Raw genomic sequence first — 23,291 nt, 5'->3', positions numbered from 1 at the left:
TTTCTTCATCTCTATTTCATTTATTTCTCCTCTGATCTTTATTATTTCTTTCCTTCTACTAACTTCAGGTTTTGTTACTTCTCCTTCCTTTAGTTGCTTTAGGTGTAAGGACAGATTGTTTATTTGAGATTTTTGTTTATCTTGTTTCTTGAGATAAGATTGTATTGCTATAAACTTCCCTCTTAGAACTGCTTTTGCTGCATCCCATAGGTTTTGGGTCCTCATGTTTTCATTGTCATTTTTTTTCTAGGTATTTTTTTATTTCCTCTTTGCTTTCTTCAGTCATCCATTGGTTATTTAGTAACATATTCTTTAGCCTCCACGTGTTTGCATTTTTTACAGTTTTTCCTGTAATTGATTTCTAATCTCATAGTGTTGTGGTCAGAAAAGATGCTTGATATGATTTCAGTTTTCTTAAATTTACCAAGGCTCAATTTGTGACCCATGATGTGATCTATCCTGGAGAACGTTCCTGTGCACTTGGGAAGAAAGTGTATTCTGCTGCTTTTGAATGGAATGTCTTATAAATATCAGTTAAGTCTATCTGGTCTAATGTGTCATTTAAGGCTTGTGTTTCCTTATTTAGTTTCTGTCTGGATGATCTGTCCATTCATGTAAGTGGGGTGCTAAAGTCCCCCACTATTATTGTTTTACTGTCGATTTCCCCTTTTATGGCTGTTATCCTTTGCCCTATATATTGAGGTGCTCCTATGTTGGGTGCATATATATTTACAATTGTTATATCTTCTTCTTGGATTGATCCCTTGATCATTATGTAGTGTCCTTCCTTGTCCCTTGTAATAGTCTTTGTTTTAAAGTCTGTATTGTCTGATACGAGTATTGCTACCCTAGCTTTCTTTTGATTTCCATTTGCATGGAATATCTTTTCCCATCCACTCACTTTCAGTCTATATGTGTCCCTAGGTTTGAAGTGGGTGTCTTGTAGACAGCCTATATACGGGGATTGTTTATGTATCCATTCATCCAGTCTGTGTCTTTGGGTTGAAGGTTTTAATCCATTTACATTTAAGGTAATTATGAATATGTATGTTCCTACTGCCATTTTTTTAATTGTTTTGGGTTTGGGTTTTTTTGGTCTTTTTTCTTCCCTTTCTCTTTTGTTCTCTTCTCTTGTGGTTTGATGACCATCTTTAGTGTTGTGTTTGGGTTACTTATCTTTTTTGTGTGTATATCTATTGTAGTTTTTTGGTTTACATTTCCCATGAGGTTTTGATAACACAACCTATATAGAGAAGGTTGTTTTAAGTTGGTGGTCTCTTAATTTCAAATACAATTCCCATTTCCTGCATTTGTATTCTCTTCTCACAGTTGCTCATTTTGATATCATATTTGTGTAAGGATGATTTCTTCCTTTTACTGTATGTTTGCCTTTACCAGTGAGCTTTCCCATTTGTAATCCCTGTTTCTAGTTGTGGCCTCTTTTTTTTTCCCTCTGCCTAGAGAAGTTACTTTTGCATTTGTTGTATAGCTGGTTTGGTGGTACTGAACCCTCTTAGCTTTTGCTTGTCTGTAAAGCTTTTGATTTCTCCTTCAAAACTGACCAAGAGCCTTGCTGGGTAGAATATTCTTGGTTGTAGGTTTTTCCCTTTCATCATTTGAAATATATCCTGCCCCTCTCTTCTGGCCTACAGAGTTTCTGCTGAAACATCAGCTGATAACCTTGTGGGGATTCCCTTGTGTGTTATTTTTTGCTTTTTCCTTGCTGCTTTTAATATTTTTCTTTGTATTTAATTTTTGTTATTTTGAGTAATATGTGCCTCGTTATGGTCCTCCTTGGGTTTATCCGGTATGGGACTCTGCACTTCCTGGACTTGGATGACTATTTCCTTTCCCATGTTAGGGAAGTTTTTGACTATAATCTCTTCAAATATTTTCTCTGGCCCTTTTTATTCTTCTGGGGCCCCTATAATTCAAACGTTGGTGCATTTAATGTTGTCCCAGAGGTCTCTAAGACTGTCCTCATTTCCTTTTGTTCTTTTTTCTTTATTCTGTTCTGTGGCAGTGATTTCCACCATTGTGCCTTCCAGCGCCCTTTCCCTTCTTTTGCCTCAGTTATTCTGCTATTGATTCCTTCTACTGTATTTTTCATTTCAGTAATTGTATTTTTCATTTCTGTTTGTTTGTTCTTTAGTTCTTCTATGTCTTTCTTAAACATTTTTTGTATCTTCTTAATCTGTGCCTTCATTCTTTTTCTGAGATCTTGGATCATCTTTAGTATCATTACTCTGAATTCCTTTTTAGATAGATTGCCTATCACCTCTCCATTTAGTTGTTCTTGTAGGTTTTTATCTTGCTCCTTTATCTGCAGCATATTTGTCATCTCATTTGTCAAACTTACTGTGTTGTGGTCTCCTTTCTGCAGGCTGCAGGATTGTAATTCCTGTTGCTTCTATTGTCTGCCCCCTAGTGGGTGAGCTTGGTCCTGAGGCTTGTGCTTTTATCCCCTTGATAGGTGATTTGACTGGTGGTGTGGTGACCGGAGCCTGCCCTGGATATTGAGAAGGCCTCCCCTTTGTTCTGTGGTTGTCACTGCCCTGTCAGGGGCAGGGTCTGCTCCCTAATTGTTGGAGTAGATGTCTCCAGATCTTAGCTGTGTTTCTCATCTGCGGTGCAAAGTGGGTGGGATTGGAGCACTCCCACTGGGAGAGAAGCCAATGTGTATTCCTTCTCTGGAGCTGTTCACCTGTGAATGTGCTCTGTTGTGTCCCCTTTCGTCCATTGTGTGGGCTCACAAAGTACACTGTTGTTGGCACTGCTGTTGGTCCCACCTTAACTGTGGGTATGCGAGCACTTGGCCGTAGTGACTCTCAAGCATTGTTTTCACCTGGTCACTCGCACAGATCCACTGAGGTCAGGTCCCAGGACTGCAGTAGTCGTGCACCTGGACCTGCTGTGGGAGCTATGGAGGCAGATCAGACTCTGACCTGGCCCAATCCCCATGTGTACGTGCCCACATAGCCCACAGCTGCTAAAGCCAGACCTGTCCCAGCTACAGGAGCACTTGTTGTCCTTTTGGATGTTTTGCAGGCACTGAATTTAGGAGGCCGTCGGTGGAGGTGTAACTCCGTGGTTGACACAGTGCAAGGAGAGATTTCAGCTCTTCTTCCTTAGTCCCACGACCCCTGGGGCTCAGCTATGGTTTCAGCCCCACCTCTGCATGTGTTCCTCCCACTGGTGTCTGCTCCAGAGGTTGCTAGAGTACACGAGCCCATCAGGCAGGAAGGAGCCAAGGCATCAATTGGGGCGAGCAAGCCACCCTGGTGGCAGGGCTCTGGGTAGCAATTGGAACGCATGAGCCCATCAGGCAGTGACTGGGGCAAGCAGGTTGCCCAGGCAGGGAGGTGGGGGGGCAGGGGAGACGATTGCAGGGGCACATGTGCCAGCTCCGGTGGGAGCCCTCCCAAGTGCTCATAGAGGCATGGGCTGGAACTTGAGGAGAAAGGCTGCAATGGGGGCCCCACCCACGGTACATCACTCAACACAGGCACATTGCTTCTGTGGTGGTCCTGGCTTCCTCCATGAGCATTCCTGATTGCGGAGCTCCTCACTCCTGTCCCCTAAGGCTGTCTCCTCACAGGCAGCAGGAGCCCCCTCCCGTGGTCTGCTCTCCAAATCCCATGTTCCAGCACGCAGCCCCTGTGTGCACCAGCAGACATCTGTCTCAGGCTGGGGTGTGCAGTGCTCTGGCACAGACCCTCTGTGTAGGTCTCACTGTCTTGTCTGCCACAACCAGTTGCTGGGCTCCCCTCCAAGCTCCCGAAGCTCCCCTTCTGTCCCAGCTGATCTCCTCGCTCATGAGGGGGCTTCCACAGACACAAGAATGTCTTCTCATATTCAGCTCCCCGCCAGGGGTACAGGTCACAACCTGCTTCCTCTCCTCTTCCTTTTCCTTTCTTCTTTCTTTCGTCCTAGCTGGTTACATGGGATCTTCTCCTTTTATATGTCCGAGGTCCTCTGCTAGTGTTCAGCAGGTGCTCTGTGAAAATTGTTCCATCTGTAGATGTATTCTTGATGTGTTTGTGGGTAGAGATGAACTTCACGTCCTCTTACTCTTCTGCCATCTTGGAAAGCCCATTACTGCTAATTTTAGAAAAAAATTCATCACTACAAAAAGAAAGCCCCTCCAAGAGAAAAAAGAAAGAAAGAAAGAAAGCCAATACCCATTATCATCACTTCGATTTCAGTCTCTCCTAAGGCCCTGGTAACCACTAATCTGCTTACTTTCTCTGTGGATATGCCTATGCTAGACATTGCATATAAATAGAATCATATAATACGTGGCCTTTTGTGACTGACTTCTTTCAATTACCAAAATGTTTTCAAGTTTTATCCATGTTATAGAATGTATTTGTATGACATTTCCTTTTATTGCTTAATAATAGTTTATTCTGTAAATACAGCAGGTGTTTATCCGTGTATCAATTGATGGACATTATTTCCACTTTGGGGCTATTATGGCTGATACTTCTATGAACTTTGTTGTGTAAGTTTTGTGTCAACATATGTTTTCATTTCTCTTGGGTATAGACCTAGGAGTGGAACTTCTGGTCCATATGGCAACTGTATCTTTAACCTTTTGAGGAACTGCCAAGCTGTTTTCCAAAGCAACTACACCATTTACAGTCTCATCAGCAGTGTATGAAGGTTCCAGTTTCTCTACATCTTTACCAACCCTTATTGTCTCTCTTTTTTGGTTATAGCAATCCTAGTGGGTGTGAAATGATACTTCATTGGAGTTTTGATTTGCATTTCCCTAATAAGTAATTATATCAAACATTTTTTCATGTGCTTACTGGTAATTTGTACATCTTTGGAGAAATGTCTATTCAAATTCTTTGTCATTTTTTTAAATTGGGTAATTCATCTTTTTATTGTTGAATTGCAAGTGTTCTTTATATATTCCAGATACAAGTTCTTTATGAGATACATGATTTGTAAGTATTGTCCATGGGTTGTCCTTTTACTATATTGATGGTATCATTTGCAGCACAAGTTTTTAATTTTGATTAAGTCCAATTTATTTATTTATTTTTTGCTTTTGTTGCTAGTGCTTCTGATGTTGTATATAAGAAATCATTGCTTAACCCAAAGTCATGAAGATTTACCTTTATGTTTTCTTCTAAGAGTTGTATAATTTTAGCTCTTATATTTAGTTCTGAGATCCATTTTGAGTTAATATTTTGTATGTGGCATGAGGTAGGGGTCCAACTTCTTTCTTTGGTATGTGAATATCCAGTTGTCCATGTACTGTTTGTTGAAAATACTATTCTTTCTCCATTGAATTTTCTTCATTACCTTGTTGAAAATCAGTTGACCATAAATGCATGGGTTCATTTCTAGACTCAAAATTCTATTCCATTTATCTATATATCTATCCTTATAACAATACCATACTATTATTTTGTAACAAGTTTTGAAATTGAGGAGTATGTGTCCTCCAATTTTGTTCTTCTTTTTCAAGATTGTTTTGGCTATTCTGTTTCCCTTTCACATCTGTATGAATTTTAGCATCAAATTTTCATTTTATGGGGGGGGAAGGCAAGCAGGATTTTCATAGTGCTTCCTTCAAATCCGTGGATCAATTTGGGAAATATTGCCATTCTAGTAATATTTAGCCTTCTAATCCAAGAACATGGGATGTCTGTGATGTCTTTCCATTTATTTACATCTTCTCTCTTTCTTTCAACATTTTTGTAGTTTTCAGTGTACAAGTCTTACACTTCTTTGTTGAATTTATTCCTAAGTATTTTATTTTTTGATGCTATTTTAGATGGAATTGCTTTCTTAATTTCATTTTTAGATCACTTATTGCTAGTGTATAAAAATACAATTGATTTTTGTATATTGATCTTTTACCCTGCAACCTTACAGAATGTGTTTATTTGTTGTAGTAGGGGTTATGGGGGTTCCTTAGGATTTTCTATATACAAGATCATGTCATCTGTGAATAGAGATAGTTTTATTTATTCCTTTCCAATTTAGTGTCTTCTATTTCTTTTTCTTTTCTGAATGCACTGACTAGAACCTCCAGTAAAATGTTGAATAGAAGTGGTGAGAGTGGCATTTTGTATGTTTCTGATGTAAAGGAGAAAACATTCATTCTGTTACTAGTAAGTATGACTTAGCTGTGGGAGTTTTGTGTTAAGAGAACATATTCTGTATATTAGTCCTTTGAGATTTCCTAAGTCTTTCAGTTCCTGAAATGGTCCAGGGTGCAGTCAGTTTTTTATACATTTCCATTTGTGCTTGAAAATATTATGTATTTTGCAGTTGTTCAATGCACTGTGCTATATATGTCCGTGAGATTGTTGATTATATTTTTCTGTACCAGGAGTCAATAGAGTTTTTCTTTAAAAGCCCTATAGTAAATATTTTAAACATGCAACTCTGTCACATCGTCTCAACTGCTGTTGTAGCACAAAAGCAGCCATAGACAATATGTTAATGAATGAGTATAGCTGGTGGCCCAATAAAACTTGATTTACATAAACTGGTGACTAGTCCATGGCTATAGTTTGCCCACTTCTGCTCGTTACTATTAGTTTTTATTTTTAATCTGCTTTTTGATCAACCATAATGGAGAATAAGTTAAACTTCCTCTATGATGGTGAATTTGTCTATTTCCCCTTGTTTCATGTATTTTGAGAATATATTAATAGATGCATACAAGTTTAAGAATGTACTCTCTCATTATTTAAACTTTTTGTCTTAATATAGGCACTTGATCTCTAGTAATGATTTTTGTCTCAAAGTCTGTTTTGTCTAATATTAATATAGCTTATATTAGCTTTCTTTTGGTGGCTATTTGCCCAATATGTATTTTTTATTCCTTTTTTCCCCCTAACCTTTCTAAATAATTGTTTTAACAATGTCTCATAAACAAAATGGTGGCTGTATTTTGTAAATGCAATCTCATCATCTTTGGCTTTCAACTAGATCATTTTATCCATTTCCATCTATTATAATTTTTAAAATCTTTGGAATCATTTCTACCAAGTTTTTTTGTTTTTCTTACCTCTTCTGTTATTTCCTTTCTTTGCTTTATTTTTGCTCTTTTTTTTCTATAACAGTTTATTAATTCTGCCTTCTTTTTATTTTCTTTTATTGGTCACCCTAGAAATTTTAACCTGCATTCATTTCAAGTCTCATCAGTATATTTACCCTCTGTCCAAACCATATTAGGGACTGAGAACATTTTAATTTCTGACATCCCTTCCTAACTTATACTATATTGACACTCAGGGATGTAGTTCTATTTTTTAAACACATGCATAAAAATTATTATTTTATATATTCATTGTTTTAGTTTTACCCACGTATTTACCACTTTCTTTGCTAATCATTCCTTCTTCCATCACAGACCTTCTCAATGGGAATATTTTTCTTCTGCCCTAAGTACATTTTTTTAAAATTTCCCACTGAGGGTCATTTGGTTACACACTATCTTGGGTTTTGTCTGTCTGTGTCCTTCTCCCCTCATTTTTGAAAAAAAGATATTCTATTGAGTATATAATTCTCAATTGAGTTGCTCTTTTTAGTTCATTAAAGATATTATATTGTGCCTTCCAGTGTTGTTTTTGAGAAGTCAAAGTTTATCTAATTTTTATTCCTTTGAAGGTAATCTGTCTTTTCTCTCTGGCCTTTTTTTTTTTTTTAATGTCACCTCTTTGTCCTTGGTGTTATAGGGTTTTACTATGACTTGTCTAATTGTGGATTACTTTTTATTTATCCTGTTTGGGATATGTTAGATTTCTGAACCTGTCAAGTGTTCATAAGTTCTAGAAAAATCTTGACTATTCTCTTCAAATATTACTTCTGCCCCATCTTTCTCCTTTCCTCTGGAACTCTGATTAGACATATATTAATATTTCTCACTCTATCATATGTATCTCTTTCATATTTTTTTCATTTCTTTGCATAAAAAATTCTTTAGGTCTACTAATTCACAAAATCTCTCAGCAACTGTAAACTGTATCCAATCTATTAAAACTTATTAATTGAGTTCTTTATTTGTTTTAATTTCCAGTTCTAGAAATTCTCTTTCTCTTTATTTTCATTAGCTTTGGTAATTTTTGTAGTCTCTTGCTCTTAACTCAAATTTCCCCTTTTATTTATCTAAAAATAAAAATATATGTATTTGATACTGTATGATCTAGTATATACATTTTTTGTGGCTCTGATTCTGCTCTTTGTTGTTTCTGCTAGCTCTCGTCCAGATGCTTCCTTGTGTTTTCTGATTTTGCTTCTTTGTGTTTTTAATTTTTTGAAATTGTGGTCTCATATTTCTTGGGCCTTTATCTGTTGTAAATCTTTGAAGTCTGGGTAGCTTCCTCCAGAGAGGAGCTGTTCATTTGCTTCTGCCAAGCATCTGTTGGGGATACCAGCCTGGGAGCACCTTAAATGTATACTTAATTTGAGATTTGTTAGATTATCAAGATAGTTTTATGCTGCACATTATGAGTTCTCACTTGTGATTGCCAATTCTTAGGAAATATTTCTTTCCTCTCTACTCAGTGCCCAATCTTTGAGACAATCAGTTTTCCTAACAGTTCCTTGGAGTGAACTGTTTATTTCTAGTTCAACCTTAAATTGAGCATGCAGCACCTTGAGATGCCAATTTTATAGGCTCTCCAGTAAGATTGCCCACCTCAAGCTCATTCTGGGTTTTGTTTCCTGATCCCATACTCCATGAACCATCTGTTTTACAGCAAATGACATCAAGGTAAAAGCGGATTTAAAATATACTTTATCAGCATTTTTAGTTGTTTTCAGTAGGAATGTTGATGAGGATTCTTATTCTGCCATACTGCCGGAAAAGGACATTCAGCTATTTTATATTTTTGACATGAATTTGTTTCCTTCTAGCTCCCCATATATACTGCACCACCTCTCCAGTCTAAATATGTTGATGAGCAGCCTGGTCATTTACAAATGGGCTTTGCGTCCATTCGCACTACAACTGGTCGTTATATTGGCTGGTGCAAGGTAAGTGAATTCTGATAATGGTTTCATATCAGAGGGTTCTCATTTTATTACATAACAATTGTTCCAGTTATTCATTGATGTGTAACAAACTACCCCAAAACTTAGTGGTTTAAAACAACAACTGTTCTATCTCATGATTTTGTGAGTCAGAAATATAATCAGACTTCAGACAGCTGATTCTTCTCTTGCATGTGGTGTTGACAGAGGCCACCCAGTGGTATTCATCAGGAGAATGGGCTGATTTAGAGGGTCCAAGACAGCTTCATTCTCTTCGCTGGCACCTTGTCACAGATGGCTAGAAGGCTGGGCTCAGCTGGGAATGTTGACTGAAGCATCTACACCTGGCCTCAGGTAGTCAGTTAACTTACATGGACAGTTCAGGGTTCCTGGAGAAAATGTTGCAAGAGGCCTTAGTCAGAATTTGCCAAGCTTCTTACCTGTCTTCAGGTGTCCAGGAAGGTTACTTCTACAGCATTCTGTTGTTAAATCAAGTCATTAAGCCCAGCCCAGTTTTTATGGGAGGGGAATTAGATACCATCTCTCAATATGAGTAGCAGCAAATAATTTGTGGCCATATTTAATCTACTCTACCACTACTGCATAGATTAAAGTAGTTCAGCAAGCATTTATGTCACGTGGCATGTACAAAACATTGCTTGACCTTTTATATGAAGTTCTGAGATTACTTCTGCATTGTTAGTTATTTGGCTGAGTAAAATATTCACTTGTTAGGTTTAGTTCATAAGACCGTTTTGATATAGTCAGCTATTGGGCAAAATAGAATTCACCTTATTTTAATACTTAGCCTTCAATCAGCATTATCCAGCAGCAGAGGGGTGGAGTAAGCTAGTACAATACTGCTGTTTCATAATCATCGCATCAACATAGATGTGTGCTAACATCATCTCCAGTGTCAGTTTCATAATGGTGGTACCATTGTTTTCATCATTCTGACCTAATAACCACACAACTTTTCCTCAAATCTAACCTATCCAATTGTGAACCATTGTGCTTTTTTTGTTTCTAATCCATTCTTTTTAAAAAGAAAATTCTAATGGTCTTATGAAATATCAAATCTGTGAACGCTGGTCATTTCCGATATTTCAAACATCTGATGAATACATGGTGTTATTTTTTAAAAATCTGTGCCTGTAAAACAATTCTAATAGACTTTTATAATTCTAATAATAACACTTTTAATAGTTTGACTAGTTGTACTACACACTATTAATAGTTTGGTCTCAGCAGGAAATAGCTTAACTAATTAGGGTCTGAGTCATGCACCTGAGGCTGTATGCCAACAGCTGGATGATTCAGACTGAAGTCTATTGACACCTAATTTCCCATAGTGTTCTCAAAGTTGTTTTCAGTGAGGTTAATTGTTCCTGTGAGATCTTTAAATTGCTATTGTTACTATCACCCAATTTAAGACTAAAAGGGCTTTTTACTCTGTTAATATGCTGAATGAATAGATTGAAGAAGGGCGCTTTCAAATGCATTTCAACTTCAATGTAAACATTTCCTCTCTAATGTTCTCCTTAAAATGTAATCTATTCTTTAAAAATTACCTCCGGCTCAAATTACATTCTGCATTAAACTTAGAATCATGTAGGGCAAATTCAATTTCTATTCCTACTCCTTAGTGTTTCGAAATTAAGGTAGCAGCGACCTCCAGTGGTAAAAGTGGATTCCTAAACACAGCTAAGGAAAATTTCCCCAAAGTTTTCTTCCTCAACAGTTACATTATTCCCAATCAACTGATCAGTAAGCATTATAACTTTGAGGTGAAATTTTCTCAAGAGACAGTCCCCAAGGAGAAGTAGCTCAGTGGTGGTTAGGGTCTGTGTTGGTTGTACAGCTTTAAACCATGATAAACAGGATGAAATTCTGCATCTGATCATCATGAAAGTATCTGTCTGAGACAAAGTTACTAATACCAAGATATATCAATAGCAATAATTTAATTCTTTCCTATCTAATATAATCATTTCTATTGTCTTTGCTTTGAAAATCTCTTTTGTTGTTTTTATCCCATGGTTTCATAGCAGCTAGTTCAGAGATGGACAACACATACTTAGACTGTGTTTTCTAGTTTTATCAATAGAGTACAGCATGACTATGGGCAATTACTATGGGTAAATTATTCCATGCTTTCATTTTTCTTCTGATGTACTTGAGATAGTACATATCAAAAAATGTGTGTAACAATATTTCTTGCATTAAAATAAATAGTTAGAAACAGGTAAAAAGAATCATTTGATTTAAAGTTTTAATCGCTTCAGGGGGCTAATATAATCTTGATTTGCAGATAATTTATGTTCCTGTTGAAAACAAGATGGACACTAGTCTGTGTAGGATGATTTCTTTATTTTTTTACATCTTTATTGGAGTATAATTGCTTTACAATGGTGTGTTAGTTTCTGCTTTACAACAAAGTGAATCAGTTATACATATACATATGTTCCCATATCTCTTCCCTCTTGCGTCTCCCTCCCTCCCACCCTCCGTATCCCACCCCTCTAGGTGGTCACAAAGCACCGAGGTGATCTCCCTGTGCTATGCGGCTGCTTCCCACTAGCTACCTATTTTACGTTCAGTAGTGTATATATGTCCATGCTGCTCTCTCACTTTGTCACAGCTTACACTTCCCCCTCCCCACATCCTCAAGTCCATTCTCTAGTAGGTCTGTGTCTTTATTGCTGTCTTACCCCTAGGTTCTTCATAACATTTTTTCCTTAAATTCCATATATATGTGTTAGCATATGGTATTTGTCTTTCTCTTTCTGACTTACTTCACTCTGTATGACAGACTCTAGGTCCATCTACCTCACTGCAAATAGCTCAATATCGTTTCTTTTTATGGCTGAGTAATATTCCATTGTATATATGGGCCACATCTTCCTTATCGATTCATCCGAGGATGGACACTTAGGTTGTTTCCATCTCCGGGCTGTTGTAAATAGAGCTGCAAAGAACATTTTGGTACATGACTCTTTTTGAATTATGGTTTTCTCAGGGTGTATGCCCAGTAGTGGGATTGCTGGGTCATATGGTAGTTCTATTTGTAGTTCTTTAAGGAACCTCTATACTGTTCTCCATCGTGGCTGAACCAATTCACATTCCCAACAGAAGTGCAAGAGTGTTCCCTTTTCTCCACACCCTCTCCAGCATTTATTGTTTCTAGAGGTTTTGATGATGGCCATTCTGACTGGTGTGAGATGATATCTCATTGTAGTTTTGATTTGCATTTCTCTAATGATTAATGATGTTGAGCATTCTTTCATGTGTTTGTTGGCAGTGTGTATATCTTCTTTGGAGAAATGTCTATTTAGGTCTTCTGCCCACTTTTGGATTCGGTTGTTTGTTTTTTGTTATTGAGCTGCACGACCTGCTTATAAATTTTGGAGATTAATCCTTTGTCAGTTGCTTCATTTGCAAATATTTTCTCCCATTCTGAGGGTTGTCTTTTGATCTTGTTTATGGTTTCCTTTGCTGTGCAAGAGCTTTGAAGTTTCATTAGGTCCCATTTGTTTATTTTTGTTTTTATTTACATTTCTCTAGGAGGTGGGTCAAAAAGGATCTTGCTGTGATTTATGTCATACAGTGTTCTGCCTATGTTTTCCTCTAAGAGTTCGATAGTGTCTGGCCTTAAATTTACGTCTTTAATCCATTTTGAGCTATTGTTTCTGTATGGTGTTAGGGAGTGATCTAATCTCATACTTCTACATGTCCCTGTCCAGTTTTCCCAGCACCACTTATTGAAGAGGCTGTCCTTTCTCCACTGTACATTCCTGCCCCCTTTATCAAAGGTAAGGTGACTGTATATGCGTGGGTTTATCTCTGGGCTTTCTATCCTGTTCCATTGATCTATCTTTCTGTTTTTGTGCCAGTACCATACAGTCTTTTTTTTTTTTTTTTTTTTTTTGCGGTACGCAGGCCTCTCACTGTTGTGGCCTATCCCGTTGTGGAGCACAGACTCTGGACACGCAGGCTCAGCAGCCATGGCTCACGGGCCTAGTTTCTCCACGGCATGTGTGATCCTCCCGGACCCGGACACGAGCCCAGGTCGCCTGCTTCAGCAGGCGGACTCACAACCACTGCGCCACCAAGGAAGCCCTACCATACTGTCTTGATTACTGTAGCTTAGAGCCTGCTTCCTCCAGCTCCATTTTTCATTCTCAAGATTGCTTTGGCTATTCGGGGTCTTTTATGTTTCCATACAAATTGTGAAATTTTTTGTTCTAATTCTGTGAAAAATGCCTGTGGTAATTTGATAGGGATTGCATTGAATCTGTAGATTGCTTTGGGTAGTAGAGTCATTTTTACAATGTTCATTCTTAAAATCCAAGAACATGGTATATCTCTCCATCTATTTGTATCATCTTTAATTTCTTTCATCAGTGTCTTATAAATTTCTGCATACAGGTCTTTTGTCTCCTTAAGTAAGTTTATTCCTAGATATTTTATTCTTTTTGTTGCAATGGTAAATGTGAGTGTTTTCTTAATTTCACTTTCAGATTTTTCAGTACTAGTGTATAGGAATGCCAGTGATTTCTGTGCATTAATTTTGTATCCTGCTACTTTCCCAAATTCATTGATTAGCTCTAGTAGTTTTCTGGTAGCATCTTTAGGATTATCTATGTAGAGTTTCATGACATCTGCAAACAGAGACAGCTTTATTTCTTCTTTTCCGATCCTTTTATTTCCTTTTCTTCTCTGATTGCTGTGGCTAAAACTTCCAAAACTATGTTGAATAAGAGTGGTGAGAATGGACAACCTTGTCTTGTTCCTGATCTTAGTGGAAATGCTTTCAGTTTTTCAGCATTGAGGACGATGTTGGCTTCAGGTTTGTCATATATGGCTTTTATTATGTTGAGGAAAGTTCCCTCTAAGCCTACTTTCTGCAGGGTTTTTATCATAAATGGGTGTTGAGTGTTGTCAAAAGCTTTCTCTGCATCTATTGAGATGATCATATGGTTTTTCTCCTTCAATTTGTTAACATGGTGTATCACGTTGATTGATTTTCGTATATTGAAGAATCCTTGCATTCCAGGAATAAACCCCACTTGATCATGGTGTATGATCCTTTTAATGTGCTGTTGGATTCTGTTTGCTAGTATTTTATTGAGGATTTTTGCATTTATATTCATCAGTGATAATGTCCTGTAGTTTTCTTTCTTTGTAACATCCTTGTCTGGTTTTGGTATCAGGGTGATGGTGGTCTTGTAGAATGAGTTTGGGAGTGTTCTTCCCTCTGTTATATTTTGGAAGAGTTTGAGAAGGATAGGTGTTAGCTCTCCTCTAAATGTTTGATAGAATTCACCTGCGAAGCCGTCTGGTCTTGGGCTTTTGTTTGTTGGACGATTTTTAATCAGAGTTTCAATTTCATTGCTTGTGATTGGTCTGTTCACATTTTCTATTTCTTCTTGATTCAGTCTTGGCAGGTTGTGCATTTCTAAGAATGTGTCCATTTCTTCCACGTTGTCCATTTTATTGTCATAGAGTTGCTTTTAGTAATCTCTCATGATCTTTTGTATTTCTGCAGTGTCAGTTGTTACTTCTCCTTTTTCATTTCTAATTCTATTGATTTCAGTCTTCTCCCTTTTTTTCTTGATGAGTCTGGCTAATGGTTTGTCAATTTTGTTTATCTTCTCAAAGAACCAGCTTTTAGTTTGGTTGATCTTTGCTATCGTTTCCTTCATTTCTTTTTCATTTATTTCTGGTCTGATTTTTATTTTTTCTATCCTTCTGCTAACTTTGGGGGTTTTTTTGTTCTTCTTTTTCTAATTGCTTCAGGTGCAAGGTTATGTTGTTTATTTGAGATGTTTCGCATTTCTTACAGTCGGATTGTATTGCTATAAACTTCCCTCTTAGAACTGCTTTTACTGCATCCTATAGGTTTTGGGTCGTTGTGTCTCCATTGTCATTTGTTTCTAGGTATTTTTTTATTTCCTCTTTGATTTCTTCAGTGATCACTTCATTATTACATAGTGTATTGTTTAGCCTCCATGTGTTTGTATTTTTTACAGATCTTTTCCTGTAATTGATATCCATTCTCATAGTGTTGTGTTTGGAAAAGATACTTGATACAATTTCAATTTTCTTAAATTTACCAAGGCTTGATTTGTGACCCAAGATATGATCTATCCTGGAGAATGTTCCATGAGCACTTGAGAAAAATGTGTATTCTGTTGTTTTTGGATGGAATGTCCTATAAATATCAATTAAGTGCATCTTGTTTAATGTAGCATTTAAAGCTTGTGTTTCCTTATTTATTTTCATTTTGGATGATCTGTCCATTGGTGAAACTCGGGTGTTAAAGTCCCCTACTATGAATGTGTTACTGTCGATTTCCCCTTTCCTGGCTGTTAGTATTTGCCTTATGTATTGAGGTGCTCCTATGTTGGGTGCATAAATATTTACAATTGTTATATCTTCTTCTTGGATCGATCCCTTTATCGTTATGTAGTGTCCTTCTTTGTCCCTTGTAAGAGTCTTTATTTTAAAGTCTATTTTTTCTGATATGAGAATTGCTACTCCAGCTTTCCTTTGGTTCCATTTGCATGGAATATCTTTTTCCATCCCCTTACTTTCAGTCTGTATGTGTCTCTAGGTCTGAAGTGGGTCTCTTGTAGACAGCATATATATGGGTCTTGTTTTTGTATCCATTCAGCCAGGCTGTGTCTTTTGGTGGGAGCATTTAGTACATTTACATTTAAGGTAATTATCAATATGTATGTTTCTATTCCCATTTTCTTAATTGTTTGGGTTCCTTATTGTAGGTCTTTTCCTTCTCTTGTGTTTCTTCCCTAGAGAAGTTCCAGTAGCATTTGTCGTAACGCTGGTTTGGTGGTGCTGAACTCTCTCAGCTTGTGCATGTGTGCAGGTTTTAATTTCTCCATCAAATCTGAATGAGATCCTTGCTGGTTAGAGTAATATTGGTTGCAGGTTTCTCTCCTTCATCACTTTAAATATGTCCTGCCAGTCCCTTCTGGCTTGCAGAATTTCTGCTGAAAGATCAGCTGTTAACCATATGGGGATTCCCTTGTGTGTTATTTGTTGTTTTTCCCTTGCTGCTTTTAATATGTTTTCTTTGTACTTAATTTTTGACAGTTTGATTAATATGTGTCTTGGCGTATTTCTCCTTGGATTTATCCTGTATGGGACTCTCTGTGCTTCCTGGGCTTGATTAATTATTTCCTTTCCCATATTAGGGAAGTTTTCACATATAATCTCTTTAAATATTTTCTCAGTCCCTTTCTTTTTCTCTTCTTCTTCTGGAACCCCTATAATTCAAATGTTGGTGTGTTTAATGTTGTCCCAGACGTCTCTGAGACTGTCCTCAGTTCTTTTCATTCTTTTTTCTTTATTCTGCTGTGCGGTAGTTATTTCCACTATTTTATCTTCCACATCACTTATCTGTTCTTCTGCCTCAGTTATTCTGCTATTGATCCCATCTAGAGTATTTTTAATTTCATTTATTGTGTTGTTCATCATTGCTTGTTTCATGTTTAGTTCTTCTAGGTCCTTGTTAAATGTTTCTTGCATTTTCTCTCTTCTGTTTCCAAGATTTTGGATCATCTTTACTATCATTCTGAATTATTTTTCAGGTAGACTGCCTATTTCCTCTTCATTTGTTAGGTCTGGTGGTTTTTATCTTGCTCCTTCATCTGCTGTGTGTTATTCTGTCTTCTCATTTAGCTTATCTTACTGTGTTTGGGGTCTCCTTTTTCAGGCTGCAGGTTTGTAGTTCCTGTTATTTTTGGTGTTTGTCCCCAGTGGCTAAAGTTGGTTCAGTGGGTTGTGTAGGCTTTCTGGTGTAGGGGACTAATGCCTGTGCTCTGGTGTATGAGGCTGGATCTTGTCTTTCTGGTGGGCACGTCTGGTGGTGTGTTTTTGGGTGTCTGTGGACTTATTATGATTTTAGGCAGCCTCTCTGCTAATGGGTGTTGTTGTGTTCCTATCTTGCTACTTATTTGGCATATGGTGTCCAGCACTGTAGGTTGCTGGTCGTTGAGTGAAGCTCGGTGCTGGTGTTGAGATGGATATCTCTGGGAGATTTTCACCATTTAATATTATGTGAAGCTGGGAGGTCTATTGTGGACCAGTGTCCTGAAGTTGGGTCTCCCACCTCAGAGGCACAGCACTGACTCCTGGCTGCAGCTCCAATAACCTTTCATCCACACAGCTCAGAATAAAAGGGAGAAAAAGAAAGGAAGAAAAAGAAAGAAAGAAAGAAAGAAAGAAAGAGTGAAAGAAAGAGTGAATGAAAGGAGGGAGGGAGGGAGGAAGGAGGGAAGGAAAGAAAGAAATAAGATAAAATAAAATAAAATAGTTTAATATAAAATAAAATAGTCATTAAAATAAAAAATAATTAATAAGAAAAAAAGTTTTAAAGAAAAAGAAAAAAAAACTGACGGATACAACCCTAGTACAAATGGTGAAAGCAAAGCTATACATACAAAATCTCACACAGAAGCATACACATATACACTCACAAAAAGAGGAAAAGGGGAAAAAATAATAAATCCTGCTCTCAAAGTCCACCTCCTCAATTTGGGATGTTTCGTTGTCTATTCATGTATTCCAGAGATGCAGAGTACATCAAGTTGATTGTGGAGCTTTAATCCTCTGCTTCTGAGGCTGCTGGGAGAGATTTCCCTTCCTCTTCTTTGTTCTCACAGCTCCCAGGGCTCAGCTTTGGATTTGGCTCTGAATCTTCATGTAGGTCGCCAGAGGGCATCTGTTCTTCACTCAGACAGGACAGGGTTAAAGGAGCTGCTGCTTCGTTGACTCTGGCTCACTCACGCCAGGGGGAGGGAGGGGTACAGAGTGCGGGGCGAGCCTGTGGTGGCAGAGGCTGGCGTGACGTTGCACCAGCCTGAGGCACGCAGTGCATTCTCCCGGGGAAGTTGTCCCTGGATCCCGGGACCCTGGCAGTGGTGGACTGCACAGGCTCCATGAGGGGAGGTGCGGATAGTGACCTGTGCTCTCACATAGGTTTCTTGGTGGCGGCAGCAGCAGCCTTAGCATCTCATGCCCGTCTCTGGGGTCCGCACTGTTAGCCGTGGCTCGCGCCTGTCTCTAGAGCTCCTTTAAGCAGCGCTCTTAATCCCCTCTCCTCGCGCATCAGGAAACAAAGAGGGAAGAAAAAGTCTCTTGCCTCTTCAGCAGGTCCAGACTTTTTCCCGGACTCCCGTCCGGCTAGCCATGGTGCACTAACCCCTTCAGGCTGTGTTCACACCGCCAACCCCAGTTCTCTTCCTGGGCTCCGACCGAAGCCGGAGCCTCAGCTCCCAGCTCCTCCCACCCTGGCGAGTGAGCAGACAAGCCTCTCTGGCTGGTGAGTGCCGGTTAGCACTGATCCTCTGTGCGGGAATCTCTCCACTTTGCCTTCTGCACCCCTGTTTCTTTGCTCTCCACCGCAGCTCCAAAGCTTTCCCCCTCCACCACCCACTGTCTCCGCTCATGAAGCGGCTTCCTAGTGTGTGGAAACCTTTCCTCCTTCACAGCTCCCTCCCACTGGTGCAGGTCCTGTCCCTATCCTTTTGTCTCTGTTTATTCTTTTTTCTTTTGCCCTACCCAGGTACGTGGGGACTTTCTTGCCTTTTGGGAGGTCTGAGGTCTTCTGCCAGCGTTCAGTAGGTGTTCTGTAGGAAATTTTCCACGTGTAGGTGTATTTCTGGTGTATCTTTGGGGAGGAAGGTGATCTCTGCGACTTACTCTTCCACCATCTTCCCCTCGTTCTCCCGGATGATTTCTATTCTAAGATAAAAATGTCTTATTTATATTTATTTTTCTCATGTTAATGAACACTAAGAAAAAAGGAGAAGATGAAGCACTTTTCTTCAGCCTTTTTGTTGTTTTCTCCACACGTCATTATGTTGTTGCTGCCACATCTTTATTAATCAGATGTTGCTTCTAAGCTGAAATATACCTCTCTTCATGCTTCTAAAAAATTCCATTCATTTTTCTATGGTATCATAAAATAAGATGATAAATCTTTGTACTTTTGCAATAACTTTTCTGTGAGCTGCTCAGATTATTTTATTGGCATTACTTTACCCATTTATATGAGGAATATAGCAAACAAGTATTCATGTTAAATAGAATGAAAAGCAAGAAGTGAAGAGAAGCTAAGTTCAACAAGTGTCCATATAGAGAATAAACAGGACAACTAGATTTAGATTTTGGTGCAATTTCATATAATCTCAAAGATGTGGGCTATTTGACCTAGTTGTCAACATCTTCAAAAATGCAGATGTCCTTTTTTCCCCCTTTTTACTTAGGGTGTTTATGTCTTCGTGAAATATGGGATAATGGATACAGTACAATTTGGAAAAGGTAGGATGAGTGAACTGTCTATAATTAGAAATGTTCTATTGTCTTTTTAACTTGCAAGGTTTAACTGGGAAAAATAAACTTGGTATGTTATCCATTATCATGTTTTACCAACTCAGAAGATACTCTGTATAGCAGTTTATAATAATAACAAAGCAGTAGTATCCATCATTTATTTAGCAATTATATGTTGAGGCATTATGTTGAGCATGTTACATAATTTACCTAATTTTATTTTGTAACAAATTTCTGGATGTTGGTATTATAATGACTCCCATTCTACAGATGAGGAAACTGGGGTTTAGAAGGGTTAAGTAGATTACCAAGGTCACATAGCTAGTAAGTGGCAACACCTGGACTCAAACTGGCTGTTTTAGGTATGAAACTCATATTGTATACTCATACAGCATAAATTAAACGTATATCTCGATTGTTATTAATTAGTTTAAATAAGTACTATTTGCTGTTAAAATACATAGTATTTTGCTATTGATTGCTAGGAAACACTATATCAATTAGTCACCCTAGAATATTTGAGCTAATGTTGGAAAACAGCTGTATTTGATTCGTTAGTTTGATAATGTTGTTTGGCAGCAGGTATAGCTCCCTAACATTTTTTAGCCTAAGCCAGTTTTCAAAATAAATGTGTATTGGGGGACAGAAAGGACACCTAAAATTTTAAATGCCTCTGTGATGTTGATGATCTGTATGTATTATTATTTAATGTGTGTAGGAATTAATTCCAATTAATACCAAGTTATATTCCTCATGAACCTTGAGGAATATGATTAAATTCCATTAAATAAATAATTAATAATTAAATAAATAATTATGATAGAAGAGTGTGTTTTTTGGATTGCATGGAACCGGAAATCATTTAAATATATAAAAAGCCAAGAAATTTGGACCTCTGCCCCCTTTCCATCTATTTTTTGTCTAGACTCATTTCTCATTCTGATCATTGGTTTTAACCAAGAGCAACGGCTTCTCTGAGTTTACTGGGGAGTAGTGGCAAGCAGAGTGATAGCTGCATGTTTCACTAGACTGTTATTCAAAGTTTCCTGCTAAAGTATCTATTTCAATTCTTGCTAGATCCTACTAATGTTTGAACAGATAAGGCCAGAAGCATTTCCATTATAAGAATATAATACATACACAATGAGGAATTTGCTTTATAGTAATCCATCTTAATCCATATAATGCTAGTGTGTGCTCTAGCATTATATTTCATTAAAGTGTAATAATAACCTTTATTAAGAAAACAAATACCATTAAATCAGCTGTGGAAGGAAGATTTTATTTTGTAACAAGTAACTATTAACAACTGGCTTTTTAATTTGCTGCTCAAATCATTATTTTGTGTAGTTCTTTTGAAGAATGTTTAAACCATCTGCTATTAGCAAATCTCTAACTTTTCTTCATCATACCTATATAGAATGTCAATTATAGTAAGTTATTTATATTATTTTTTAAATGATTTCTTGAGATGCATATGTCTATTTGAAGAATCCACCTCGAGATTTCCTTCCGAAAATTGGAGTGATTACAGTTTCAGGATTGGCAGGCTTCATTTCAGCGAGAAAAGGTAGGGTTAAAAATATATATTCTGTCTTTTAATGTCGTTATATTAATTTCCGAATTTATTTGTATAAACAGTTTAAGCACAGTGTACAGTAAGTCCCCTACATATGAAACTTCAAGTTGCAAACTTCCAGAGATGCTAACGTGCATTCGCATGTCCAATCATGTCAGTTAGTTCACATTTCTGGCGTTGCTAAGAAGCACCAAGTGATAATGATGGAAACAAAAGTGAAAATATTTGAGAGAGTGGAGTGAGGCGAAAAGATGGTAGACATCACTCGTTCTTATAACATGAATCATTCAACCTTTGGCAAGATTCTAAAGAACAAGAACAAGATCTTGGAACATGTGAAGTCTACTGTGCCAGTGACATGGACAATAATATCAAAGAAGCATGGAAAAGTGATGGAGGACATGGTGAAACTTCTCAGTGTTTGGATGCAGGATCAGCATCAGCGTTAAGTCCCACTCAGCTTAATGCTGGTTCAAGGGGAAGGTAAAAGCCTTTATAAAGACTTGAAGAAGAAACACAGCGAAGAATCAGAGGGCCCATCTTTTAATGCCAGGCATGGCTGGCTTCATCAGTTCAAGGCTAGAGCCAACATTTACAATGTAAAAGTAAGTGGCGAGGCCATGAGTGCAGATATGGTAGCTGCCTGGGAATTTCCTAAAATGCTTCAGGAATTTTTTGATGAAGGCGTGTATTTACACGAGCAGGTTTTTAATGTGGATGAGGCAGGACTGGAAGAGGATGCCAGACCGAAGTTATATCAGCAAGGAAGAAAAGTTGATGCCAGGCAATAAAGCAGCAAAGGATAGGCTAACTCTGTTGCTTGATGGCAGTGCTTCCGACAAGATGAAACTGGAGCCTCTCTTAGTTTATCATTCAGAGAACCCAAGAGCCCTTTTAAATAGCCAAGGGCTCTCTTCCTACTGTGTGGAAGAGTAACCCCAAAGCCTGGGTTACAGAGGCCATTTTCCAGGACTGCTTTTTCCACCACTTTATTCTGGAGGTAGGGAAATATTGCTTGGAGAAGGACGTCCCATTCAACATTCTTTTGCTGCTCGACAGTGCTCCAGGCCACCCCCCATTCATGGACGACTTTCATCCCAATGTCACAGTAGTGCATCTGCCACCGAATACTACATCGCTCATCCAACCTATGGACTAGGGAGTTATAGCGACTTTCAAGAAATATTATTTACGTCACACTTTTCGTCAGTAAAGGCAAGTGACAAATCAGGAACAACCTTGCGACAATTTTGGAAGGACTATAACATCTACAAGACCATAAAAAACAATTGACTTTGCTTGGCGTGATGTTACAGCCATCACCATGAATGGGGTTTGGAAGAACCTTTGCCCACAGTTTGTTCACAATTTTTGTGGATTTGAGAAGGTGGATGAGGAGTCCAAAGAGGTCTTCAGCAACTTAGTGACCCTCAGCGAGAAGCTGGAGCTAGATCTGCAAGAGGACGACTTCATTGAACTCCTTTCTGTGCAACATGAGGAGCTTAGTAATGAAGACCTGATGGAATTGTAGGCCCAGAGAAAGGATAAAGAGAGACAAGAGGAAGAAGTAACTGAAGAACTGAAGAGATTCACGATGCAGGAAATGGCAAGGGGATTTTCTTAGTTTTTGAGGCACAGGACCCTAACGTAGAATGGTACACAAAGGTTGCAGCAGCCGTTCAAAATGCAATCCAGTACTACAGTGTCATCTGTGATGAGAAAAAAAGAGCTACTACCCAGACATCACTGGATCGTTTATTTTAGAGGGCAGATAGAAATGAATCCAGCAAGGAACCAGAACCTATGCCATCAACGTCAGGCATGAGTGAAATTGCAGCTTGCCCTCCATCTCCTGTTGCTGATGATCCTTCAGCTCTACATCTCCCATTTCCTCCCCCTCCTCCAGTCAGTGACTTTTCTTGCTTGTTCACTTGATGGCAGCCCCTGTATGCCAGCTGTTGTACTGTATTGCTGTACTTCTCGAGGTACTGTACTGTAAGATTAAAAGTGTTTTCTTTATTTTTTGTGTTTGTTTTTTATTTTGTATGTATTATTTGTGTGAAAAGTATTTTAAACCTATTACAGTACGGTACTATATAGCTGATTGTGTTAGTTGGGTACCTAGGATAACTTTGTTGGACTTACAAACAAATTGGACTTATGAACACACTCTCGGAATGGAACTCGTTTGTATGTAGGGGACTTACTGTACCACTATTCTGATTCAGGGAACATTTTCTATTAGTGTAGTGAACTGCTTACCAGTCAGGTTCCCAGATGCCAGCCAATGGCCAGTCCTGTAAGCATGCTTTTCTAACAGTGGCAGTCTTGGGCATATGTTAACTCTTTT

General features: G+C 38.2%; 1 protein-coding gene across 2 annotated transcripts in view; it reads left to right on the top strand.

The window, feature by feature from the left end:
* The window catches only part of APOOL (apolipoprotein O like), a 93,605-nt gene that overhangs the window by 33,500 nt on the left and 36,814 nt on the right, over window positions 1-23,291 (top strand). Inside the window, exons 3-5 of one of the 2 annotated variants that reach the window (XM_081222069.1) lie at window positions 8,887-9,006; window positions 19,296-19,350; window positions 20,834-20,932. In XM_081222069.1, coding sequence (XP_081078195.1) covers window positions 8,887-9,006; window positions 19,296-19,350; window positions 20,834-20,932 — 274 coding nt within the window. The remainder of the gene's footprint in view (window positions 1-8,886; window positions 9,007-19,295; window positions 19,351-20,833; window positions 20,933-23,291) is intronic. The other variant, XM_081222070.1, reaches the window with a different exon arrangement.

Source organism: Mesoplodon bidens (assembly GCF_964165515.1).
Source record: "Mesoplodon bidens genome assembly, chromosome: X".
NCBI classification, from domain to species: domain Eukaryota; kingdom Metazoa; phylum Chordata; class Mammalia; order Artiodactyla; family Ziphiidae; genus Mesoplodon; species Mesoplodon bidens.
Note: the sequence above shows the minus strand (reverse complement) of the source record. Positions and strands in the feature narration are given on the sequence as shown.